The sequence below is a fragment of the Grampus griseus genome, assembly GCF_964374135.1.
Source record: "Grampus griseus genome assembly, chromosome: 1".
Taxonomy (NCBI): Eukaryota; Metazoa; Chordata; class Mammalia; order Artiodactyla; family Delphinidae; genus Grampus; species Grampus griseus.
This window is the reverse complement of record NC_139017.1, coordinates 182941965-182962200: the sequence shown is the minus strand read 5'-3', so window position 1 is coordinate 182962200 and position 20236 is coordinate 182941965. Positions and strand designations below refer to the sequence as shown.

Here is a 20236-nt window from a genome sequence, read left to right as displayed (position 1 = left end):
CTGCTCCCCACCAGCCCCACGGGGGGCCCCGCCTCGCCCTCTGCTCCCCGACACGCACTGTGCCACTCACCAGCCTCGAGGTCTCCCAGGCCCTGTGAGTGCCCACGGGCTGCTACCCTCTGAGGCTGGACCGGCCCTGGGCAGGCGGAGGGGTGGTCCCAGGCCATGGGCAGGGCCAAGCGGTGCCTGAACAGACACCTGTCCTTGTCATCGAGGTAAACGTGGCCCCTGGCAGGCACAGGGGCCGTGGGGAACGCACCCCAGCTGCCAGGGTGCTCGGCCGGAAGCTCCACCTCCAGGGCCAAGCCCGCGCCCGCACGCATGGGTGTCCTGAGGCCACTCCACGGCTGCTGCTGCCCCCGCCCTCCCCCACCCCTGCCCCTACAACGCCGCAGCGACCAGGCGACAGGAAGGGCTGGGGGCTCTTTATTGCTGTGACCCCAGGTTTACCGGAGGGCAGCGGGGTGAGGGTTGCGGCAGCTGCCCCGCGGCCCGTTGGCCCCTCACGTGCCCAGGAGCAGGCCGGAGAAGCTGGAGCTGCTCTGGACGGTGAGGGCTGCGCCGGAGCCATTGTCCACAAAGACGGAGGTGTACTGTCCCGCCTGCAGACACCCACAGTGGACGTTACCACCCACAGGGCCCGGCTGCCGGCCAGGCGACACCCGGCCCGGGCAGCTTGGAGGCCCAGGACTGCCCCCCGCCCCCGCACTGCCCCACCGACCCCCGGCCTCACCTGCAGCTGCAGCAGCCCCTGCACGTGCACCGTGAAGACCCTGCCGCCGCTCTCCAGGCCGGAGATGGCCTCCAGGGACCTGGACGCGGGGCCGCAGGGGTGAGGGCACAGTGGCCGTGGGGTGGGGTGGGGTGGGGTGGGCCCCCCGCCCCCCCGCTGGCGCCCAGAGACTCGCATGCTCCCGCCCCGGTGCTCACTGCAGTTCTCTGTGTTCAGGGAAGCCCCCCTCTGTGGGCAAGATGGTCCCCGTGCCCCTCAGGACGCCCCCACGACCCCCAGGAGGGCCCACTCACGTGTGGCGATGGCACAGGGACTCGATGCAGACCAGCACACGCACTGTGTCCCGGGCCCGCAGCCGGGCCCTGCCCTGCAGCTCCCTGGGGTCTGCGGAGACAGGCCAGGTCTGCAGCACCTTCAGGGAGGACGGAGCAGGGGGGGCAGGGGCTGGGGGGCTTCGGGGCACACTGCGGGTTGGGGAGGGTGGGCGTGAGGACCCGTCCAGCCCCCAAGGGAGTCAGGGTGCGAGCAGGAGATGCCTCTGCAATAGGACCCAGGCCTGGGGCACACCCGGAAGGCCAGCCCCCACGCCCCACATGCACCCTGGCCCGGCCCCGCTCACCCACGTGCAGGCTAGCAAAGAACTGGAAGATGGCGGTGACCGGGGCCGTGAACCGACCGGAGGCCAGGCTCAGGCCAGACCCCCGCAGGAAGGCGCCCTGGGCAGCGGGCTGAAAGGACAGCAGGGGGGTGCGGGCTACAGAGTCTGGACCCTCACCTTCCACACCCAGCCTGGCGGAGGCGCCTGAGACCAACAGCCCCCAGCCCAAAGAGGCCCCAGGTGGGCAAGGCAGAGGGCTGACCCGTGCATCTGCACCCACCCAGGCCTCTGGGCACAGATCGGGGCCCCAAGGACCTCCAGAGGGGAGGGTGTGCCTGCCCCTGACCACCCCGGACCCCACCGCGAGCCTCGGCGGGGCGTGCGTGGGCCCGGGGTCGCCCGGCCCTGCTGGGGCCTGAGCACCCACGGTGGAAGCCCCCAGGCTGCCCCCCATGCCCACTCACGGCCTGGAAGCCCTGCAGCTCCACCAGCGTCCTCTTGTCCACCAGCACCGGGGCCTTCAGCCGACAGTGGAAGGCCTCGGACACCAGCCACCTCCCCGCCCCCTCGGGCAGCGGGGGGCCCAGCGGCGCTGAGGACCGACGCTCGGTAGCCTCTGTGGGGACAGGGTGGAGGGGCGGCTCGGCTCAGCTTGGGGTACCCCCAGGGTGACCTCCTGAGCCTCGGGAGAAGAGTGGGCGGGGGGTGCCTACCCTTCAGCATCCCCTGAAACTCCCGGAGCACAGCCTCCTGGGTCACTTCCGCACCGGGGGGTCCTGGGGGGCCAGGGGGGCCTCGCTGTGGGGGAGCAGGAGAAAATGAGGATAGCTGTGGGACCCACAGCCATCCCCATCCTGGGCTTAGACCCCGGGGCTCACCGACTTCTTGTCCTGGCCTCGGCACCGTTTCTTTGAGGCCCCGTCATCGGGGCGCCGGACGAAGTTCAGCCATGTCATGTGGGCATCTGTGAACTCAGGCCCTGAGGCCTCAGGCAGCTGAAGGGTCAGAGGACAGGGCTAGAGTGCTGACCATCAGGCCCCACTGCCCCCTGGGCAGACACAAGGAAGATGGCAACGGGGCACCACAGGCCACCCCCAGGACTCAGGCCAGGGCCTGACGTCCAGGAGCCTCGGGTCTGCTGCTGTGTTGCAGCAACCGTTCCCAAGCAGACGGGCACACCCGTGTGCACACGGGGCCGGGCCCCACATGTCCTGACAGGGGCCCAGCCCCGGCTGAGAAAGGCAGTGGTGGGCAGGAGTGAGTTCTCCAGAGCCGTGTGAGGCTGGGGGCAGTGGGCAAGGTCCCACTCTGTGCTGGGCATCGGGTGTGCCAGCTGGCAGCCCAGGATCGGACCCTGCAAGCCCCCCTCCTACGCCCAGTTTCTGCAGCAGGGCAGCAGGAGAGGCAGGGGCACGCCCAGCCCCAACGTCAGAGAACGCGACAGCGTGCCAGGGGAGGGGCATGTGCCAGGAGCTCGGTCCCTCTCTGCGTCCAGGTCTGTGTGCCGGCCTCACACAGAGGTCCCTGAAGTGGCCAGGAGCGCAGCAGACTCTGGTGTGGCAGGAGAGAGCCACTGCCACGAGGCCAGTGGAGCCCTGGCTACTCCCGGAGAGCCGTCCAGGCAGGCACGAAGAGGGGTCCTGGCCAAGGTCTGGTCCAGCGGTCAGCCTCCAGCGCCAAACACGACGAAGGCCCAGGCTCCCAGGGCAGGCCCTTACCCTGGGGAGCTGGGAGGGGCCCGCCAGGGAAGGGAGAGGAGCCAGGAACTTCCGAACGTTCCGGGTCCTCACTTCTGCTGTCCGCCTGTTCCTCTGGCCGCCTCAGACCCGAGCCATGTTGGAGGACCCGGGGTGGGCAGGTGGGGGAGGAGCCCAGCCCCAGCAGGAAGAGCAGGGCTCCTGACGCCTGGGGAGGGCCGTCTTGTGGCAGGGGTGGCGTGGCCAGGGACACCCCCCTATCTGCCCCCAGACTGCCCTGCCCTGGCTCTGGAGGGGCAGGCCGGGCAGGAACTGTCCCCAAGGACACCTCCCCCAGGAGCCTGGTTCAAGAGTTTGCGTGCCTCTGCCCCAGAACCTGCTGGCAGCCCACTCCCCTGGCAGCAGGGCCCGAGGCGGACTCTCTCCTCGGCCTACCCAGCTGGAAAACGGCGCCTCCGGCTCCAATGGGGCTGCGTGGGCCGAGAGCAGCCGGGGTGGCCGCCACGGAGACGCCCTCGGGAGGCGGGAGGCCAGGATCAAAGGCTCGAGGGCTGGCAGGGGGCCTGGCCCAGCAACTGCCGCTTCACTCCAGCGGCCACCAGGCCTGCGCTGCTGGGGTCAGCTCTAAGATCCCTTCGGGGAGCCCCAGCCCAAGAGGGTGGAACCCTAGGGCTGAGGCAGGTACAAGAAGCTCCTCTCAGAGGGCCGGGGGCCTCCCAGGCCTGGAGCACGTCCCATGCCAGAGGCCGTAAGGGGTGCTGGCTGCCCAGCAGCGCGTCAGGCAGAGGCTAGCCTTGGCCTCACTGGCGGCGGGAGTTGGGGCACCCCGGGTTGCAGCAGGGGCTCTGAACTGGCTGCCCAAAGCACCTCCCCAATTTGCAGTCACACCAAATGGCAGCAGGTTGCTCAGGGCATGATGGTCCCTGGGGCTTCAAAGGGTTCAATGTAGCCCACTGGGAAGCCCCTCCACGCCCCCACCCCTCCCCAGGCCCAGAGAGGGTCCTCGAGGCCCGCCCGATCCACACTGCTGTGGCTGCTGCCCAAAGCCCCCCCCCCACCCAGACGGGGAGGGGAGGCCTGGAGAGTCCAGCGGGCAGAGCCTGCAGCTGGGAGGAAGGCGCCCACGTGCGCCCAGACCCTGCATACCTTGGGGAAGCCCAGTAGCCCCTCGCTGCTGGACGTGGTGGCGTTGGGGGCTGCGGGGTGCTGGCCGGGCTTCCGTGGCCTCTTGGGCTCCCGCCGGGCCCTCACGCCCCCAAGGAGCGTGAGCTGTGGCCAGAGGAGGGCCGCGGCGGCCGCCCAGACCCAGCGCATGTTGGCTGCCGGGTCGGCTGCAGCGGCTCAGTGATGTGAGCCCAGGTGCCTGAAGGCACTCAGAGCCCCGGCGCGGGAGCACAGCCCCGAGGGCTGCCCGGCCACCACTGGTGCATGTCTGCGCGGGATGAGCCTGGCTAGCAAGGGAAGCGGGAGGACACACCCCTGTCCCCACAGGTTCCCTCGTGAGCAGTGCCCTTGCCGCCCGCGCTGCCGCCAAATAAACCCTCCCCTCCTCCCCAGAGCTGGCGGACCCCAAGGGGGAGGGCTCACGGGTGGCCCGGGGCAATGATGGGGGCGGAACCCACACTGCTACCGCCCGAGGGGCGAGGCGGCCTCCACCCCGGCCCCTTCAGGGCGGGGCCCTGAAGCCACGGGCGGGACGCACTCCATCACAGCCCCTCAGCCGCCTCCTGCGGCCTCTCTCCTCACCACCTCTCCCGGATCCTGACCCCTCTGGCTCCGCTGCAGGGCCCCCACCCTAGGGTCCTGGTGCTGCCACAGGCACTGGCCCCGCTCCCGGGAAGGGCAGGGTCTGGAAGCAGGACAGCCAACCCACCGGGCTCCCAGGCTGTCCCAGCCTTGGTGGCCTGGGGTGAGCGGGGCCAGCAGGGGAGACTGGCTGGCCTCGGAGGAAACGCATGGCACATGGCTGCCCAGACCCCTTCTGCCCCCCCCCCGGGGCCCAGGGCCCACCCTTACTGAGGGGCTGCCCTCAGCTCAGCCGGGCCCCTCGGGCTCTCCAGTCCCCAGGACTGTCCCCCCAGCAGCTGTGCACAGCCAGACGAGCCAGCAGCAGAGGAGAGCAAGTGACAGTGGGCGGGTCCCCGGGGGAGCTGGGGCCCTTCCTCACCTCTGGGCTGCAGGCAGCAAGACGGCTGTAGCCAGGGGGCACCCACAGGCTCCAGTGGAGGCCCGGGTGGAGGCTCGATGCTTAAGGCAGGACCCCCACGGCCAGCCACCCCTCGGCTGGTGCAGCCTGGGGCTACAGGCCGTCAGAGCTGTGGCTGGCCGTCAAGGACCTGCTGCCTGCAGCCCAGCCTTGAGGAAGGTGGCACGGCTCACTACCCTGGAGGGCAGCACAGGAGACCCTCATGACACCCCCCCCCCCCGCAACTGGCAGACTCCAGCAGGAACAACGGGGAAGGAGACCCCGGCCCCAGGCCATGTCCACAGTCGGCAGCTACAGGCAGACCCGCCCCAGACACAAGCTGGGGGGGACAACGTGAGGAGCATCTGCCCGAGGACACCTGGCCCCTCCCTCCTGGCTCAGGTGGAGGTGGTCACCTCCCAGGACGGCAGCGGCCAGCCCCAGTGACTCCTGAACTCACTGTGGGGGTCGAGTGTCCGGCTGCTGAGCCCAGGTCTCGAGGAGGTCATGGTACAGAAGCCTCCGCTGCGCCATCCCCGCTGGGACCCTCCACGTGACCTGCGGCCAACAGCCAGCCAGGGGGCTGCCAGACAGACCCCTCCTGTCCCAGGCTGGGCACCTGTGTCCCGCTGGCCTGGGCCACGTGGACATGGCAGTTGCGCCAGGCTCCGGCACCAGCCCGTGGGTCCTGTGGGTCCCAGCTCCCCCAGTGAGGCTGGACCAAAGGGAGCCTGCTCGAGGCATCCACGCCTCCCAGCCACAGCCACCGGCTGCCCGCGGGGAGGCTCAGGCCAGCTGCCCGCGACCCGACCATGGACACACCGCCTCCACAGGGGAGGACGGGACCTCGGAGCCCCGGCACAGCCCTCAGCAGGCCGTCTGCCCGCCGCCCGGGGGGAGCCGCAACAGCCTCAGACTGAGACCTCCGAGCTGCGCCTGCCAGGTGACACCCCAAACCTGGGCCTGGGAGAACCTTCTGAGGGAGAGACACAGGCCCAACAGGACAAGGTCATCTTTTATTCGGGGGTCACATCAGACAGCAAACCGCCACGGGTGCCAGGGGGAGCCTCTGTACAGCACAGATCTGCTCCCACCGCTGACTGAAGTTTTTAAAAGTTTGAGATTTCACACACACAAAAGAAAAAACACTTGTCAAGTAATTTCTATTTCCCAAATGTTCCTCCTCCGAAGAACCTCAGGAAACGCGGTGCGTCTGGAAGGGGCACCAACCTCCACAGACGCACCCTCGGGCCAGCAGTGGACGGAGGGAGGCCTGGCAAAGCCGCACCCGTCGGGGTCCGGGCCCAGCAGCACAGCACCACCCCGCCACCGGGGTCCACCGTGGGTCGCAGGACACCCAGCTGCCCGCGGGCTACCCAGTGCTGGGCGGAGAGGAACTTGTGGTATACAGACCCCAAGAGCACAAAATTTAGGAACAAAGACAAAATGAAAGACTCTTTTTCACAAGAGCGGGTTGAATACACACAAGCAGTAAATCAAAGAGCAATTTTAAATAAATTGATCAAAAAACAAAGAACGTGAAAGATGCACCAGCGCCGGGCTGCACGCGGCCTCCCTGCCGGCCTCTGGAGCGAGGCCACAGGGTGTCGCGCGGTGGCGCCCGGACACGGCGCCTTCCAAACACCGTGCAGGATGTCATTAGCAGAGACGAGAACAGGGAGACGTCGGCGATCCAGGAGGCGCAGGCCCCAGGTCTGAGACGGCGCCCACCGGCGCTGCCCCTGAACCCGGGTGTCCTTCCCGGGCGGCCAGCCTCTAAGAACTGGCCACGGATCCGCTGTGAAAGGGAATGTGTGAGCCTGTCTCCAGGGCAAACCAAAGAGCTGGACCACGTGTGCGGGAAGCCCCACGTGTGCAGAGCCTGTCCGGCGGGTGGGACCCAGGGGCCCGCTGGGGGGGGTCTCCTCCTTCCATTAGCGCAGCCAGTGGGAGCCCGCAGGAAGCCATGGGGGTGAGAGAAAGCCGGCAGCGCGACCGCGCAGGACGCACAGCTCAGCCCCGGTGACAGCCTGTGGTCAGAAAGGAAGCAGATTCTCAACTTCAGCAAAACAGAGCACACGTGCTTTTTCCCAGGAGGAACCTGCTTCATTCTAAGTAAACACAAATGCCAAAGCCCAATCCCCTGACCCACCCATGGCTGTCCCCGGCCAGCGGGCCCCGGGCCACCCTGCCAGGCCCCCAGCCACCCTGCCAGGCCCCCGGCACTGCCTGCCGAGTCAGAGCTCCACACTAAGAACGCACGCAGAGTGTTGGATAGGCATCAAGTTTTATATTTTTAAGTGACCAAATCTAATAAAATGAAAAACAGATTACTAAAATAGATCCAAAAGACAATACAGGAGATAAGCTATAAAACCAAAGCGTGAGGCCCTCTCGTGGACATGGAGCCTCCCAGCCCCCAACAGACGCCAGGGCAGAATGGGGGCTGGGAGTCTCACGTCTCCAAATCCAACTACACACTTTGGTTTGTGTTTTCCTTTTGAAGGTTTTTAAAAAGCTAACCCCAGGAGTCAGGCAGGCCCGCCCAGTGCTCGGCGGCACGTCCAGCCAGCCCACGTCGAGCTCGGGCCCAGCGTCCCTCGTTTCCGACCACCTCTGCTGGTCGTGGCGGCGGCTCACTCCTGCGCTATGCTTCTCAGCACGTACTTGACCGTGTAGGCGAAGGCTGCAAACCCAACTATAACAAACAAGTTCGCCAGGGCACCGCCCAGGAGTCCGTGGTGCCGGTTGGCCTGCTGGAGCCCCGCGAGGTGCGGCCCAGCGCCCGGCGCGTGCCCATTGAGGAGCGGAAGCCCGTTCTGGCCGTGGTGCGTCTCCCCGTCTGGAACCACGTCTGGTAAGGGGAGAGCCTGGGGTCTGCTACTGAGTTCGTCTTGTGCTCTCTGTTTTTGCTTAATTTCCTAAGACAAAAACAGCAAGAAACAAGGGTTGGTTGAAACAAGCCAGCTCCTTCAGGGCTAGGGAGGGGACCGCGGTCTACTACAGAGACCCTGCAGGGTCGGCGGGCAACGGCTGCACGTTTCGTCCTGACAACTGCCCTCGGAGGCAGTGCCGCTGCGAATCCTGTTCAACAGACGTGGAGGTCACATGACTTGCCAAATCCGCCAAGCCTACGCCTCACGAGCTAGGACCGAGCCAGGTCCGAGCTACTCTGAACCACCAGGGCCCCGACTTGCGTGTGGCTCAGCCTCCCGTTCATGGCCAGGTTGTCTGCTCTGGCACCAAGACCAGCAAGCATCCCTGCCCCTCACCCCTGGCCCCCCAGGACCTCGACAGGCCCAGCGGCCTTCCCCCGACTTCTCCCCGTCTCCAACCCACCATCCAACCCCCAGACCCCGGAGGAGAGGGTCAGGTCTTTGCACCTAAACACCCCCCCACTCCCGGTCTGCAGTACAGGAGCACATGTTCTCTGTGGAAAGTATTGAATCAAAGTGTCCCTGACACGGGGAAAGCAAAACTAATGGCCAACTTTCACTTTCTTACCTCCACGACTTCGGGAAACAATTCACAAAACACTTTGTCTTTTAAATTAAACACTAAACTTTGTGCAGCCAGTTGTCTTTTCTAGGAAGAGAAAAGAAGAAATATCAGCCCGAAGGTTAATTTCAATTCTTTCACATCTAAACACACACTGACAGACAGTCGAGGGCTGCTGTCTTCTTGGTGTGGAAAGGACTCCACAAGCACGCTCCTCGTGACAAGCTGACGTGTGGTCTCCGAAGGCTGTTCACCTTCCTGCATCATCCACTGATGATGCTAGACCTGACCCCTACTTACAACGGGAGAGAAATGAAAGCCCGGTATCAAGGAGTCGCTGTCCTGACTGGGTACAGCAGCTGTGGAGACCAACCGCACTGCCCCCCTCCCGCCCCCAGCTCACTGTGAAGTCCGAAGTCTCAATGCTGCCCAGGGTGGGGCCCTTCTCCACCATGAAGCTCAGGAGCCCCGTCAGGATGGTGGAGACGGACCAGGCCGGGTTCCACGTGTCTGGGTGGAAATCCGTGATGGAAAGACACAGCCTGAAGAAAGGGACCCAGTCAGCGGGGTGCACACTCCTCAGGACCCCAGTCCCACTTCAGAAGCACCCTGGACGCCTTACCTTGTGTTGCACTTAAATCTTCCATTAGGAGTTATCATATAAATACTAGGAGGTTTAAAAGGAAATTCTCTGGGAAAAATTAGTTTTCCATGATAATAGCCACCTGTATCAGAACAGAGAAGGAGCCTTGTCATTGTTCAGAGCGCCGACAGGCCCTCACTGCCCTCAGGGTCCCGGCCCGGCCCAGCTAGGTGTCCCCACCCGCTACCCACCAGCCGACCATCCCTGGAACACACACATCTCACTGGGGCTCACGACCACCAACCTAGGGGGGGGCCCTTACCCCCACTGCCGACTACACGTCCCTCCTCCACCCTCGCGTGCCCCCCTCCCCGAGAGCAGAGCATCAGGACAGAACCTCCAGGCTCCTCGCTGGCCCCACGTCCACCCCCGCGAGTGGCAGCTCTTCCGGTCCCCTCACTGCTGCCCCACCTGCCTCTCCTCCACCAGACCACACCCAGCAGCAGGCAAACGCACCATCATTTCCCCCCCTTAAAAACAAGTAAACAACAAAACTCTGACCCCCCCCCCCCCCCCCGCTCCCCTCCAAGCCCTGCCAGATGCTCCGCCTCCTTTATGTAAAATTCCTGACCTTGAAGTCACCAGACATCCCCGCTGGGCCACGTGACCCCATCTCAGGCCTCACAACCGTTCCTCAAGGCCCAACCCGAGCCTGGCATCCTCCCGGCACCTCCAGACCCTCCCCCACTCCAGACCTGCGTACTGACCGTCCCGGCAACACTGCCCCAGACGGGTACAAGATGGAATTCCTGCTTCTTCCCTCAAGCAGCAGCTCCGTCCTCTTAGTTATTCAGACTAAACTCTGGGGGTCCCCTGCTCCCGTATCACACCTACTCCATCAGCAAATCCCAGCAGCCCCACCTTCCCACAGATGCAGCCCCCAAAGCTTGGAGTGACCTCACCGGACCCCTGGCTTCCATCCCTGCCCACCCAGCTCCAGGTCCCACCATCCCGTCCCCACTGGAGGCCTCACCCCCTTGCTCTCAGGGTGGCACCTGGGAGCCTGTTGGAAATGCAGAGCCTTGGGCCCACCCACACCGGCGGGGCAGAACGTGAGTTTCACAGGATTCCCAGAGACGTGTGCGTGTCTGTGCATGTGTGCGTGTACAGCGAGGCTTGGGGTAGCTGCCCTGTCCTCCCACTGGAACTCCCAGCTGTCCCCCCAGCCCTGCAGGTCTCCGCTCCAGCACCCCACCAGGGCAAGGCCTCCCACCGCCTTGTACGGCTGCAGCATCCCAGCTACCTGGTGTGCTCTCACTTCCACTCTCACTGTCGGGGGTGGAGGGGTGACTGAGACCAGTGTCACCTGCGAGGACAGCTCGGCACACAGAAAAGCCCACCAGCAAGGGACTAACTCTAGAAGCGACGCTGAAGCACACCTGCAACCCACAAGTACTGAGAAAAGCCCAAATGGAAAAAGCGCAGGAGATGGGAACAGGCGCTCGGCCCAGAGAAGACCATGGTGGCGCGGTCGTGACGGGAAGCAGCGGGCTCACACCACAGGAACACTGTCCGTCTCGTTCAGTCGGGGGCGGGGGGTGGGGGGTGGCGACCCCGCCTGGCTGATCCAGAGGGGACCCGTCGGCACCCCCCGCCAGTCCCCAGAGGGAAGGGCTCCAGGCGCGGCCGAGCACAGCGAGGGGCTCAGGCAGAGCCATGAGCAGGGTCCACGGTGGCGGGGCCTGCAGTTCTCCTTGCACCCAGGCGCACACTCCCAACCTCAGAGGGTCCGTCCCGGGCCGGGAGGTGCATCCGAGGGCGTGAAAGGCCCCTGGGCCTCTCCTCCGGCTTCATTCCAAGTGTCCACAGGCACTGAGCCCCGGGACAGACAGACAAGACTGTGAGCACCGGGCCGGGAGGAGGCCTAGGAGAACCGCGCCTGGAACCCCAGGCACCTCCGGCCCCGCCCCGCTGACAGAGAAGCTGTGCGGGGCGATCCCTGGGCCCTGCTCCACCCCGGGACCCGCCCCGGCCACACCATCCGGTCCACACAAAGACACCGCAGAGTCTCAGAACGAGGCACGGTGACTCCCCCAGTTTTATGATTTTAAAAAACTATGTTAGCTATTCTAGGTCCTTCGCCTTTCCATAAGTTTTAGAAGCAGTTTTTGAATAAGCCTGTGCTCACCTACAAAAACCTGTTAGGGTTTTAATGGGATGCTGTAAAACCTCTAGACACAGATCAACACTCGTGTACTACCGGGAAGCCCACCGGAACTGTGAAACTAGTGTCACAGTTTTGGCACCGGCAGAGCCCAGAGCAAGGACCAGGTCAGCGGGCAACCGACACGGAGCCAGACAGACGTGGACGTGGGAGGGAAGGGTCAGAGCATCCGGAAGTCAGAGGAGCAAAGGAGGAGGGAGCCAGAGTCCACACAGGCCCAGACCCTGAGGCCTGAGAGCCATCCACCAGATGCGGCAATTCTGAGGGTCCCTCCGAGACCCTGATGGGAACAGAGTCAGCAGAGGATGGCACTGCAGACAGCAGAGCCCTGAGCTGAGGAGGGGACAGGCATCAGGAGAGGGCACAACAGCAGGTGCTGAGGGGAGAAGGGCAGCGTGTGGGCGGGGTGCAGCGGAGGAGGGGGAGGGCAGCAGGAAAAGCTTTGGTCTCCGAAGGAAAGCTTTACAAGGAGGATGAGGACTTTCCCAGCCTTTAGACCGGGAACAACAGGGACACACAGGAGAACAGATGGGGCAAATGAGAGGAAAAGTGACAAGGTTGGGTCTGGAAAAGGAGAGCCTTTCATCCAGCTCAGAGGGGCTGGGTGGGCGGGGGTCTCCTGCAGTCCCAGCCACCACACCGCTCGCTCGGGGCTGCCCTCTCCTCTCCCTGCCACCTCTACCCTCTGCCCAGGTGTCAGCCTCACTTACGCCACCAACAGTTCTGGCTGGTCCTGGGCTCAGTGTGTGGGGGGCTCTCATCACACAATTAGTAAGCAATGTTCTCTACTGTACGTTAAACACTCAAACCACAAAGAATAAGAAAACTCTGAAACCAGGCCTAACCCTACTCGCGAGAGAACACTGCTCGTTCTCGGTGTCTGTCCAAGTTCGCTAAAAACGTATCGTGTGTTTCGTAAGCGTCTTAACATGAGCTGTGCAAGCTGTTCTGCAGCCTGTCTTCCGCCCTTTCTCCTGGAACCCCCACGCAAGGCCATCGCCGAGCCCGTTACCCTGTGGTCATGACACATCCACCCTATAGATACGCTTCTGCACACTGTTTCCCTAGGGCAGGTCATCCCCCAACAGGGATTCCTGGGCCACAAGAGTCCCACGAGGCTAGTGGCTTGTCTTCCCAACTACCCACAACACTCCTGGGCGTCCCGAGCACCCACACTTCCTCCCCAGTAGCACGGGTCCTCTAGTGGCATCGAATGCACAAGCCCCAGGAGGAAGACCCAAGTGTGCTGCTCCGGCCACCCGAAATCAGGACCCAGGGACTAGAGTGCCCACCTGGCCACAGCTCTGTCCCAGGCTCCACCACCCGGAGGCTGGCGCCACGCTCCCCTCGGGCCCCTGGAGGCTCACTGACTGACAGCTCCGAGATCTGTCTGCAAACACCAGAGGATGCTGGGTAGCACCACCTGACCACGGCAGGCCCTGCAGCCCCCTACACCTCAGGGTCCTACCCGCACAGGGGCCCGCCCCTCAGCTCAGAGGACTCGGCACAGAGTGAGCACTCAGGAAATGACCCTTCTTTCCTTCAACAATACACATGTTAGTCTTACTCTTCCCCCGTCTGTTCTCTCAGCTCTGATCCCACTGACGTCAGAGGCTGGGTAAATTCGATACTCACAGCAGCCCCTGAAGACGGAGGTACATGGGCAAAACCAAACCGAGCAAACCCCTCTATGACTTGTAGGAAACCAGAAGGGGCTCCACACGCGTGCGGTCTACCTCACGCACATCCAAACCAGAAACAGTGTTATTTACAAATAGGTGTTTCTCAGGCAAGGGCAGCTCTGAACACAGACGCCGCCACTTGTTCCTCTAACTCAGGGCAAAGACTTACCTTCGTAGGGAGTCATCTCAGGGCCTCGGACCACATAGTGCCTGAGGGAGGGAAGAAAATGAGTTGGCTTTGGGGACGGCAAGTTCTCCAAAGTCTGAGTCACTCCAAGGCCAGGATTTTTAGCGCCCACCCGCAACTAGACGTTCACAGACGCTCAGTAGGGGAGCTGAAGGGTGAACCCGACCAGCTACCCAGCTCCCAGCTCTGCAGCTTCTCCAGCTGCTGGCACGTTAGCCGCTCTGTAACGGGATCAGAGAGGCTGTGTCTCCCAAGTTTTCCACAGAGTACTTCTGTATCCACAACACAATATGCAAAAAGCTAATCCTCTCTAACCGTCAACCGACGATTTAAAAATTAACTTCACGGGCTTCCCTGGTGGCGCAGTGGTTGAGAGTCCGCCTGCCGATGCACGGGACGCGGGTTCGTGCCCCAGTCCGGGAAGATCCCACATGCCGCGGAGCGGCTAGGCCCGTGAGCCACGGCCGCTGAGCCTGCGCGTCCGGAGCCTGTGCTCCGCAACGGGAGAGGCCACAACAGTGAGAGGCCCGCGTATCGCAAAAAAAAAAAAAAATTAACTTCACAATTTATTCTTGAGACGTACCTGAAATCTGGTATTTTTCAGCATGCCCAAATATCACGCAGTAGCTAACCCGGGAACAGCTGGAGACACGCAGAGGCTGGGTCCCCGGCCCTGACGTCCTGGAAGAACCAGACTCGACCTCAGAGCAGCTGCCCTCCAGCAGGAGGGACAGGGACAGCCCGTGACTGTCACCAAAGTCCTCACACGCAGAGAGCCTCAGTCCAGGAGCACCAGCCGCCATGGACTCTGCTCTCCACGTGAATAAACGAGGCTTCATCTCTACGTCAAGAAGCATTTGAACTTATGATTTTTTTTTTTTTTTTTTGGCCGCACCTCTCAGCTAGTGGGATCTTAGCGCCCCGATGAAGGGCTGAAACCTGGGCCCTCAGCAGTGAGAGCGCAGAGTCCCAACCACTGGACCGCCAGGAAAGTCCCTGAGCTAATGAATCTTCAAAGAAGACAGAGAGGCACAAAGAAGAAAGTAGACCTAACCAAAAATACCACACCAGACACACTGAGCACAGGTCAGTAACCGCCCCTTCGGGCGCTGCTTCCCACCAGGACGCTGCGACAACCCCTACCCCCTGCTGCCTGATAACGTCTGACTCAAAAAATACTGTCGTCCCGTGTCAGCAGACCAGGAACACACCAAGGAACGTGGCCTTAATTTGTTACTGCTCCCAATTCCTGTGCCCAATCTGAGGACACCGGGAAGGGCCGGTGAGCAGCGCTCTGAGAGCGCCCAGCAGCCCTGGGGCAGCAGAGCAAGGAAGGCTTGGAGGACAGGCATCTTCCAGAAAAACACGCTCTTCTCCCAGCTGAAGCAACAGACACCCACAGCTGAGCAGAAGAGCCCACGCAGCAGGCCTGACACTGCTGTCCTCAGCCAGCGTCTGGGAACTGGATTCCAAGGGGTTCTCATCACCCCAATGCATCTCAACTATTTGTGCAGAAAACGTACTTAATGCTGAAGGGAAGCCTGCTGTCCTGCTGGGAGTCTGGAACACTGGCGGGTACCAGGCAGAGCTGCCCGTGACCCACCCCACTGAAATCCCTGGTGCTCAGTCCCGAAAGGCTTTCCCTGGTGGATACACCTCACAGGGCTTGCCACAGCTGGCCACAGGGGAGGGGAAGCTTGTGTCCGGTCTCCAACGGACTCTGCCCTGCGCCTCTTCCTTTGCAGCGGGTCCTCCTAACGAATGATGGAGCGTAGGACCCGACTCGACTCACGTGCAGCAGGGGCCCACACAATGAGGATGTTCCCCTAGACTGCCATGGGACCCATCTGTCCACCTGCCAACTACGTCCTGGGGGCCACGCTTGGTTTTTGTCGTCTGGGGGCAGGGAGAGCTCTGCTGCGACACTGATGCCTCCCCCACATGCCAAGGCCAGTCTCCCCCTGAGACCCTCTGCCCCACCTGCCGGCGCTGGCCCTTCTCTGCGAGCCAAGGGAGGAACGCAGACCCAGAATCCTCGAACACCTGTCCAACTTGGAAAATGCTTTTTAACTCAGATCTCTTTTCTCTGAATTTCAAAAAAATTCTTCAGTATTTGTTAAGAACAAAACATAACAAGGAGAAAACCCTCCTTGCTATTTCCGCCCTACGCTTTGTCTCTCACAAAATCACCAGCAAACCTGGTAGGAGCAGCTCTTCTACAACACGGCGACCATCACTATGAAATGCACGTTCCCGAAACACAGAGCTGGAGCATCAGGACCCGCCCCCCGTCACCAACTCGCCAAAGTACGACAGGGCGCCTCACAGCACCAAGAAGCAAAGAGCAGAGAAGGAGAGCCTAAACGCGCAGCTCCGCCAACAGCCGTGCGGCCTGCAGGCCCCAAAGCCTCGCCCAGGAAGGGCCCTCTCTCTGGCCCCAGCACGCAGGGGCCAAGGACAGCCCACCACACCCCCAGCTGCTGCCCATCGTGAAGACACCCGGGCAGCGTCCACAGGCCTCACAGTCCACTCACACCTGCCAAGGGCACAGGAGCCCCTTCCCCGCGCCAAGACGGCCCATCCGGCCCACACAGCCCAGCCCGAGAAGCTGGGTGACGGGTGGTGTGGGCGAAGGAGGATGCAGAGCCTTACCACTCAAGGATGTTGGAAGGGAGGGGCTCGGCACAGATGTAAGGCACGGGGTCTTTCTTAATCCGGAGGTAGTCCTGCTTCAGGCGCTGCGTCGCTGTTGTGGGTGCTCTCTTAGCGCTGTTGCTGCTCATCTGTGGAAGACAAAGGTCTATGCTGACGAGGACAGAGGTGTTCCCTGCCGCCCTCCCTACAGGCAGCCCCCGCCACCCAGAGTCAAGGCTCATGGGCCGCGCTGACTTGCCTGAGCCCTCAGACACCCGCGGGCCTCGCGGAGTCCCCTTTCCTGTCTGCCCGCTAGGATCTTCGCTGACACGACATCGTCAGACAGAAAGGTTAAGAAAAACCCTGCAGCCACACTCCTGTTTTCAAAGAACCTCCACGGGGAGAGAGAGCTCTATCTGCAAGGGTCGCGGGAGGAGGCCCTGACCGCCTGCCACGCGAGCATCTCCCCAGTGCCGTGCTGGGCGGTGCCACTCCCCCGCCACGGCCCACTGACGCCCGCTGTTAAACATTTTCCAGCACACCTACCACTGGCCACAGGTGGGTGGGAGCAACAGAGGAGCAGAGAAAGAGCCTCTTTTTGGGACTGGAGAGAGAGACGGGGACCCCAGAGAGACTCAGGAAGCGGCAGCTGGACAGGCAGAGATACGGAAGTGTCCTGCATCCAGGACACACCACTGGGTCACCGCGGCAGGAGCCAAACACAGTGAACAGCGGCCGATGAGGCCAACCAGGGATGCGAGGCCAGGCCATCAAGCGGTGCCCACAGAGATTTTAGGCCCAAACCTTAAGGCACATCAGATCTTCTGTTAGAAAGGTCACTCTGGTGGCCCAGCAGAGGATGGATGCGACACCATGGGACATACAGGATGGCACAGGACAGCACTGAAGGCTGGGGACAGGGAAGGAGGGAGCAGGCACCATTCAAGGCAAGAGACCTGAGGGGGCCCTGGGACACCTCAGCTCTGCCCCAGAGGCGGGAGGGCAGGATGGGGACGCGCAAGACAGGGCTCCCCACTCTCACGGGCACCACGACGGCTCCAGCTCGATCCACTTAACCTACCAGAATTTCTCACAACGTAAGGTGCAAAAGCAAAAAAGTTCTACTGCTAAAAATAAAGCGCGAAAGCCACTGGTGTAAAACATGGTGGAGACAGAGAACACACCAGGGTGTGCAGCTCAGGATGGACAGGAGTGTCCAGGCTAGAGGAGAGGCCAACTGGATGGGGGGCAGTGAGGGAGGAGTCACTCTGCCCGAGTTCCCAACCTGTCCCGCCCACAGTGGCCAGGATCTCCACCTGCAGCCAGCCACTCCCCGCACCGGGCCGGCCCCGCCTCACCTCAGCCCGGGGCCTCTGCATGCCCCTTCCCTCCCATCAGCCTCTGCCCACGTCGCTGCACCAGAGGCCATGGACTCCTGCCCAGTGGGATCCTCCTCAGAGTAGCCTCCCCACCAGACGACGACCAGGGCTTGCTGTCTCGCTCCGCACCCCCGGGGTACCCGCAGTGGTCCCGCCACACGCATCACAGCGCAGCCCTGCTTCCTACTCTGGGGCCCCTAAACCTCGGATCCCCATTCACCCCCACTCTCCCCAGCCCCACCACACACCCCTGATGCAGGGCCCGCTGCTCTGCCCGTCAGAGACCTCGAGACTTCCGCCCAGCCTCCCGGCTCGCAGTCTCCCTCCATTTCAGTCCATCCTGTTCGCTGAGGTCGGATGACCCTTCTCATCGCACAATTCTGATCGCAGCCCTTCAGGAGGCACCCAGAACTAAGCAAATAAACGTCAACACCTCCACCACCTGCCAAGAGCTCTCCGGAGCAGCCCCAGACCGCCCTCTAGCACCCGACTCCCAGGGCCCCCGACATGGCCTGAGCCGACCCCGTCCTCATCCCAGCCACACGGCCCCTTCCCGCTCCAGCCTCTACTGGCAGACAACTCGCCGAGGCCCTGGTCAAGCGCCTCCATGCCACCCAGCTCCGCTCCGCACAGGTGCCCGCCAGGCCCCCGCAGACACCACTGGCTGGTGTGCCCTCGCAGGTGGCTAGACCAGCCTGGGGGGAGCACTCCGTCCACAGCACCGCCCCAAAGGCCGGAGAAGCCAAGGGGACCAGGGCGATGTGTAGTGACAAACACAGCGACAGTCCAAAAGTAGGGCCACCACCCAGGACTCGTTTCCTTTAACTGCTCGCCGTAAAGTTAACTCTGCCGACACAAACCAGCTCACTGGGTAATTCAGATACAGCCGTGCGGGCCTCAGTCAAGCGGCCAGCTGGGTGCTTCACAGAGGGTAGCGCACGGCCACAGAAAATAAATAAAACAGATCCTGCCCGCCTGGGCACAAATGGACTTTTCTCTCGCTTTTGCTTCCAAAGCCGACTTACAATCCAGCTACCGGGTCCCTCAAAGGAAAGGGCTCCCTCTGCGCAGCGGCCTCAGGCCCCTCCGGGTGACTTCCGGTGAGCCGGCCTCTCCCAATCCGCCCGTGCGCACAGACCAGGCGCCTCCACAGGCCATGAAGCGCTCCTCAAGGGCCCTTCAGGCCACGTCCCCACGGAGAGAGCATGTAAGGCGTGTCACACTGAAGGAAACAAGGCGCAGACGTTCAAAACAGAACAGAACAAGAAACAGGGCCCGTGCACAAAACCGCAGGGCAGAGAAGCTGAAGGCGGGCAGCCCGAGGCAACGGGGGACAGACGTGCCGCCCGCCCCTTTCTCCCGCTCGGCGGCTGAGTGCTCCAGTGACTGTGCGGCACGAGACCTTGGCCTGACCCGCCAGAGGGCACGTGACACACCCGTGCCCGGGACTCGCACGGAATTCTCTCCCTTCACCAGCAGGGTTGCTTCACAGGCCGGACGGAGGCCCGGGGCTGATGGGGGCCGCCCCGCCGCCACTCCCGCACCTGCCAGAGATCGGCGCGGCCAAAGTGTGCGGATGACTGAGCGCCAGTTCTAGGTGCCGAGATCCAACGGTGCCTGCAGACACGCGGGACCTTTCAATCAAGCGAGACCCTTAAGTTCCTCTCCGCGAAAACGAGCCTACACCGAGGGCCTCGCACCTCCAAAGAACAGAGCCGCGACCACCGCCCTCACTAGCTCCGCTCGCCGCCCCCTCCACCGGCTGGGGCCTGACCTCTCTAAGTGTTTCATGCCTGGGCCCGCGTGCGGTCGGGAATGGATGGGAACTAAACATAGACCAACTAAGTGGTACTAACTGGAAAAGGGGCGAGACGCTTACACATGGCCAGACGAGAGAGCGGGCGTGCACAGGCGAGGAGCCGGCCCAGGGCCCACTCCGGCCGCCCGGCGTGGAGCGTCCCACTCTGACCGCCCGGATTTTCTCTCAGTTACCACCCCAAGGGCGTCAACCAGGCACGCTCACTGCTGGGGGGACATAAGGGGCGGTCTGGAGTCCTAACTGCTCGGGGATGAAGCGGCGGCGGGCTGGACGGCAGTCACCCCATCCCAACACGGATTCCCAGAGCAGTTTACGAACCAAGCTCTACGCCGGCCCGTCCTGACGGCAGCCGTAAGTGTGCCACTAACGGGACGCCTTTCCGTGGGACGCCAACCGTGTAACCACCCGAATCCCCAAGCTAGCCGGAGGGAGAAAGAGCCGGCCCGGAGCCCCGGACGCCCCGCCGTAACCGAAATCGGGTTCCACGCACGGAAGCTCCAGGTCGGGCCCCGCGAGCGCGGACGGGGCGGGGATGGGCCGTGCGGAGGCCCCGCGCCCCCCCGCCCGCCGCTCGGGCCGGCTCCGGCGCGGCGGACGCGCGGCCGAGGCCCCGGCACAGGCCCGCGGCGCGTACTCACCTCTCCCCGTCGCCGCGCGTGGGCCGCCGCCGCGCTCAGGCTCGCCGTGCTCGAGGCCAGAGCAGGGAGCGAGAGAGTGGGGCCCGCGACGCAGAGCTGCACCGCGCCAGGACCGAGCCCACCCCGACCGCCGCCGCCGCCGCCTCCGCCTCTGCTTCCAAGATGGCCGTTCGCGGGGCGGGGTTATCCACGCTTCCGGTTCCGGGGCGCGGTTAGCCGGGGGGCGACCTCTCTAGGCGGCCGGGCGGACGTCGCCTGCGTCTCGCAGCCGCCACCCGCCCCAGGAAGCGGAAACAGTAAGCGCATGGGCAGTGGCTTGCAGCCTCGCGGGGCGGGGCCCGAGCCCTTCTGCACGTCTGGTCTGACAGCTGCGGCCCTC

General features: G+C 63.4%; 2 protein-coding genes across 3 annotated transcripts; both read right to left on the bottom strand.

Annotated features, from left to right (window-relative positions):
- Positions 1 to 445: 445 nt before the first annotated feature.
- On the bottom strand, positions 446 to 4544 carry C1QTNF12 (C1q and TNF related 12). Its single transcript, XM_082659293.1, has 8 exons — positions 4175 to 4544; positions 2210 to 2326; positions 2045 to 2129; positions 1796 to 1947; positions 1353 to 1461; positions 1027 to 1117; positions 734 to 812; positions 446 to 602 (listed from the first exon to the last, which is right to left on the bottom strand). The coding sequence occupies exons 1-8, from the start codon at positions 4340 to 4342 to the stop codon at positions 504 to 506; spliced, it is 900 nt and encodes a 299-aa protein (XP_082515419.1). The 5' UTR covers positions 4343 to 4544; the 3' UTR covers positions 446 to 503.
- Positions 4545 to 6242: 1698 nt separating this feature from the next.
- UBE2J2 (ubiquitin conjugating enzyme E2 J2) lies at positions 6243 to 20020 on the bottom strand. Of its 2 annotated transcripts, none has more exons than XM_082647051.1 (7): positions 19858 to 20020; positions 16040 to 16170; positions 13370 to 13410; positions 9334 to 9436; positions 9115 to 9253; positions 8718 to 8798; positions 6243 to 8134 (listed from the first exon to the last, which is right to left on the bottom strand). In XM_082647051.1, the coding sequence occupies exons 2-7, from the start codon at positions 16168 to 16170 to the stop codon at positions 7850 to 7852; spliced, it is 780 nt and encodes a 259-aa protein (XP_082503177.1). In that variant the 5' UTR covers positions 19858 to 20020; the 3' UTR covers positions 6243 to 7849. The 2 variants fall into 2 exon arrangements, with proteins under 2 accessions (XP_082503177.1, XP_082503178.1); XM_082647052.1 differs by lacking the exon at positions 19858 to 20020 and adding an exon at positions 13971 to 14068 and having other exon boundaries at positions 16040 to 16051.
- Positions 20021 to 20236: the final 216 nt, after the last annotated feature.

Coding starts and splice junctions, on each gene's coding strand:
- C1QTNF12 (XM_082659293.1), bottom strand. CDS start 4,342: ATGCGCTGGGTCTGGGCGGCCGCCGCGGCCCTCCTCTGGCCACAGCTC. Junction 1,462..1,795: donor AGCTGCAGGGCTTCCAGGCC/GTGAGTGGGCAT, acceptor CTGTCCTTTCAG/CCCGCTGCCCAGGGCGCCTT. Junction 603..733: donor AGGGGCTGCTGCAGCTGCAG/GTGAGGCCGGGG, acceptor GGGTGTCTGCAG/GCGGGACAGTACACCTCCGT.
- UBE2J2 (XM_082647051.1), bottom strand. CDS start 16,170: ATGAGCAGCAACAGCGCTAAGAGAGCACCCACAACAGCGACGCAGCGC. Junction 9,437..13,369: donor TGAGATGACTCCCTACGAAG/GTAAGTCTTTGC, acceptor GTTCTGATACAG/GTGGCTATTATCATGGAAAA. Junction 8,135..8,717: donor TGTTTCCCGAAGTCGTGGAG/GTAAGAAAGTGA, acceptor TTTTTGTCTTAG/GAAATTAAGCAAAAACAGAG.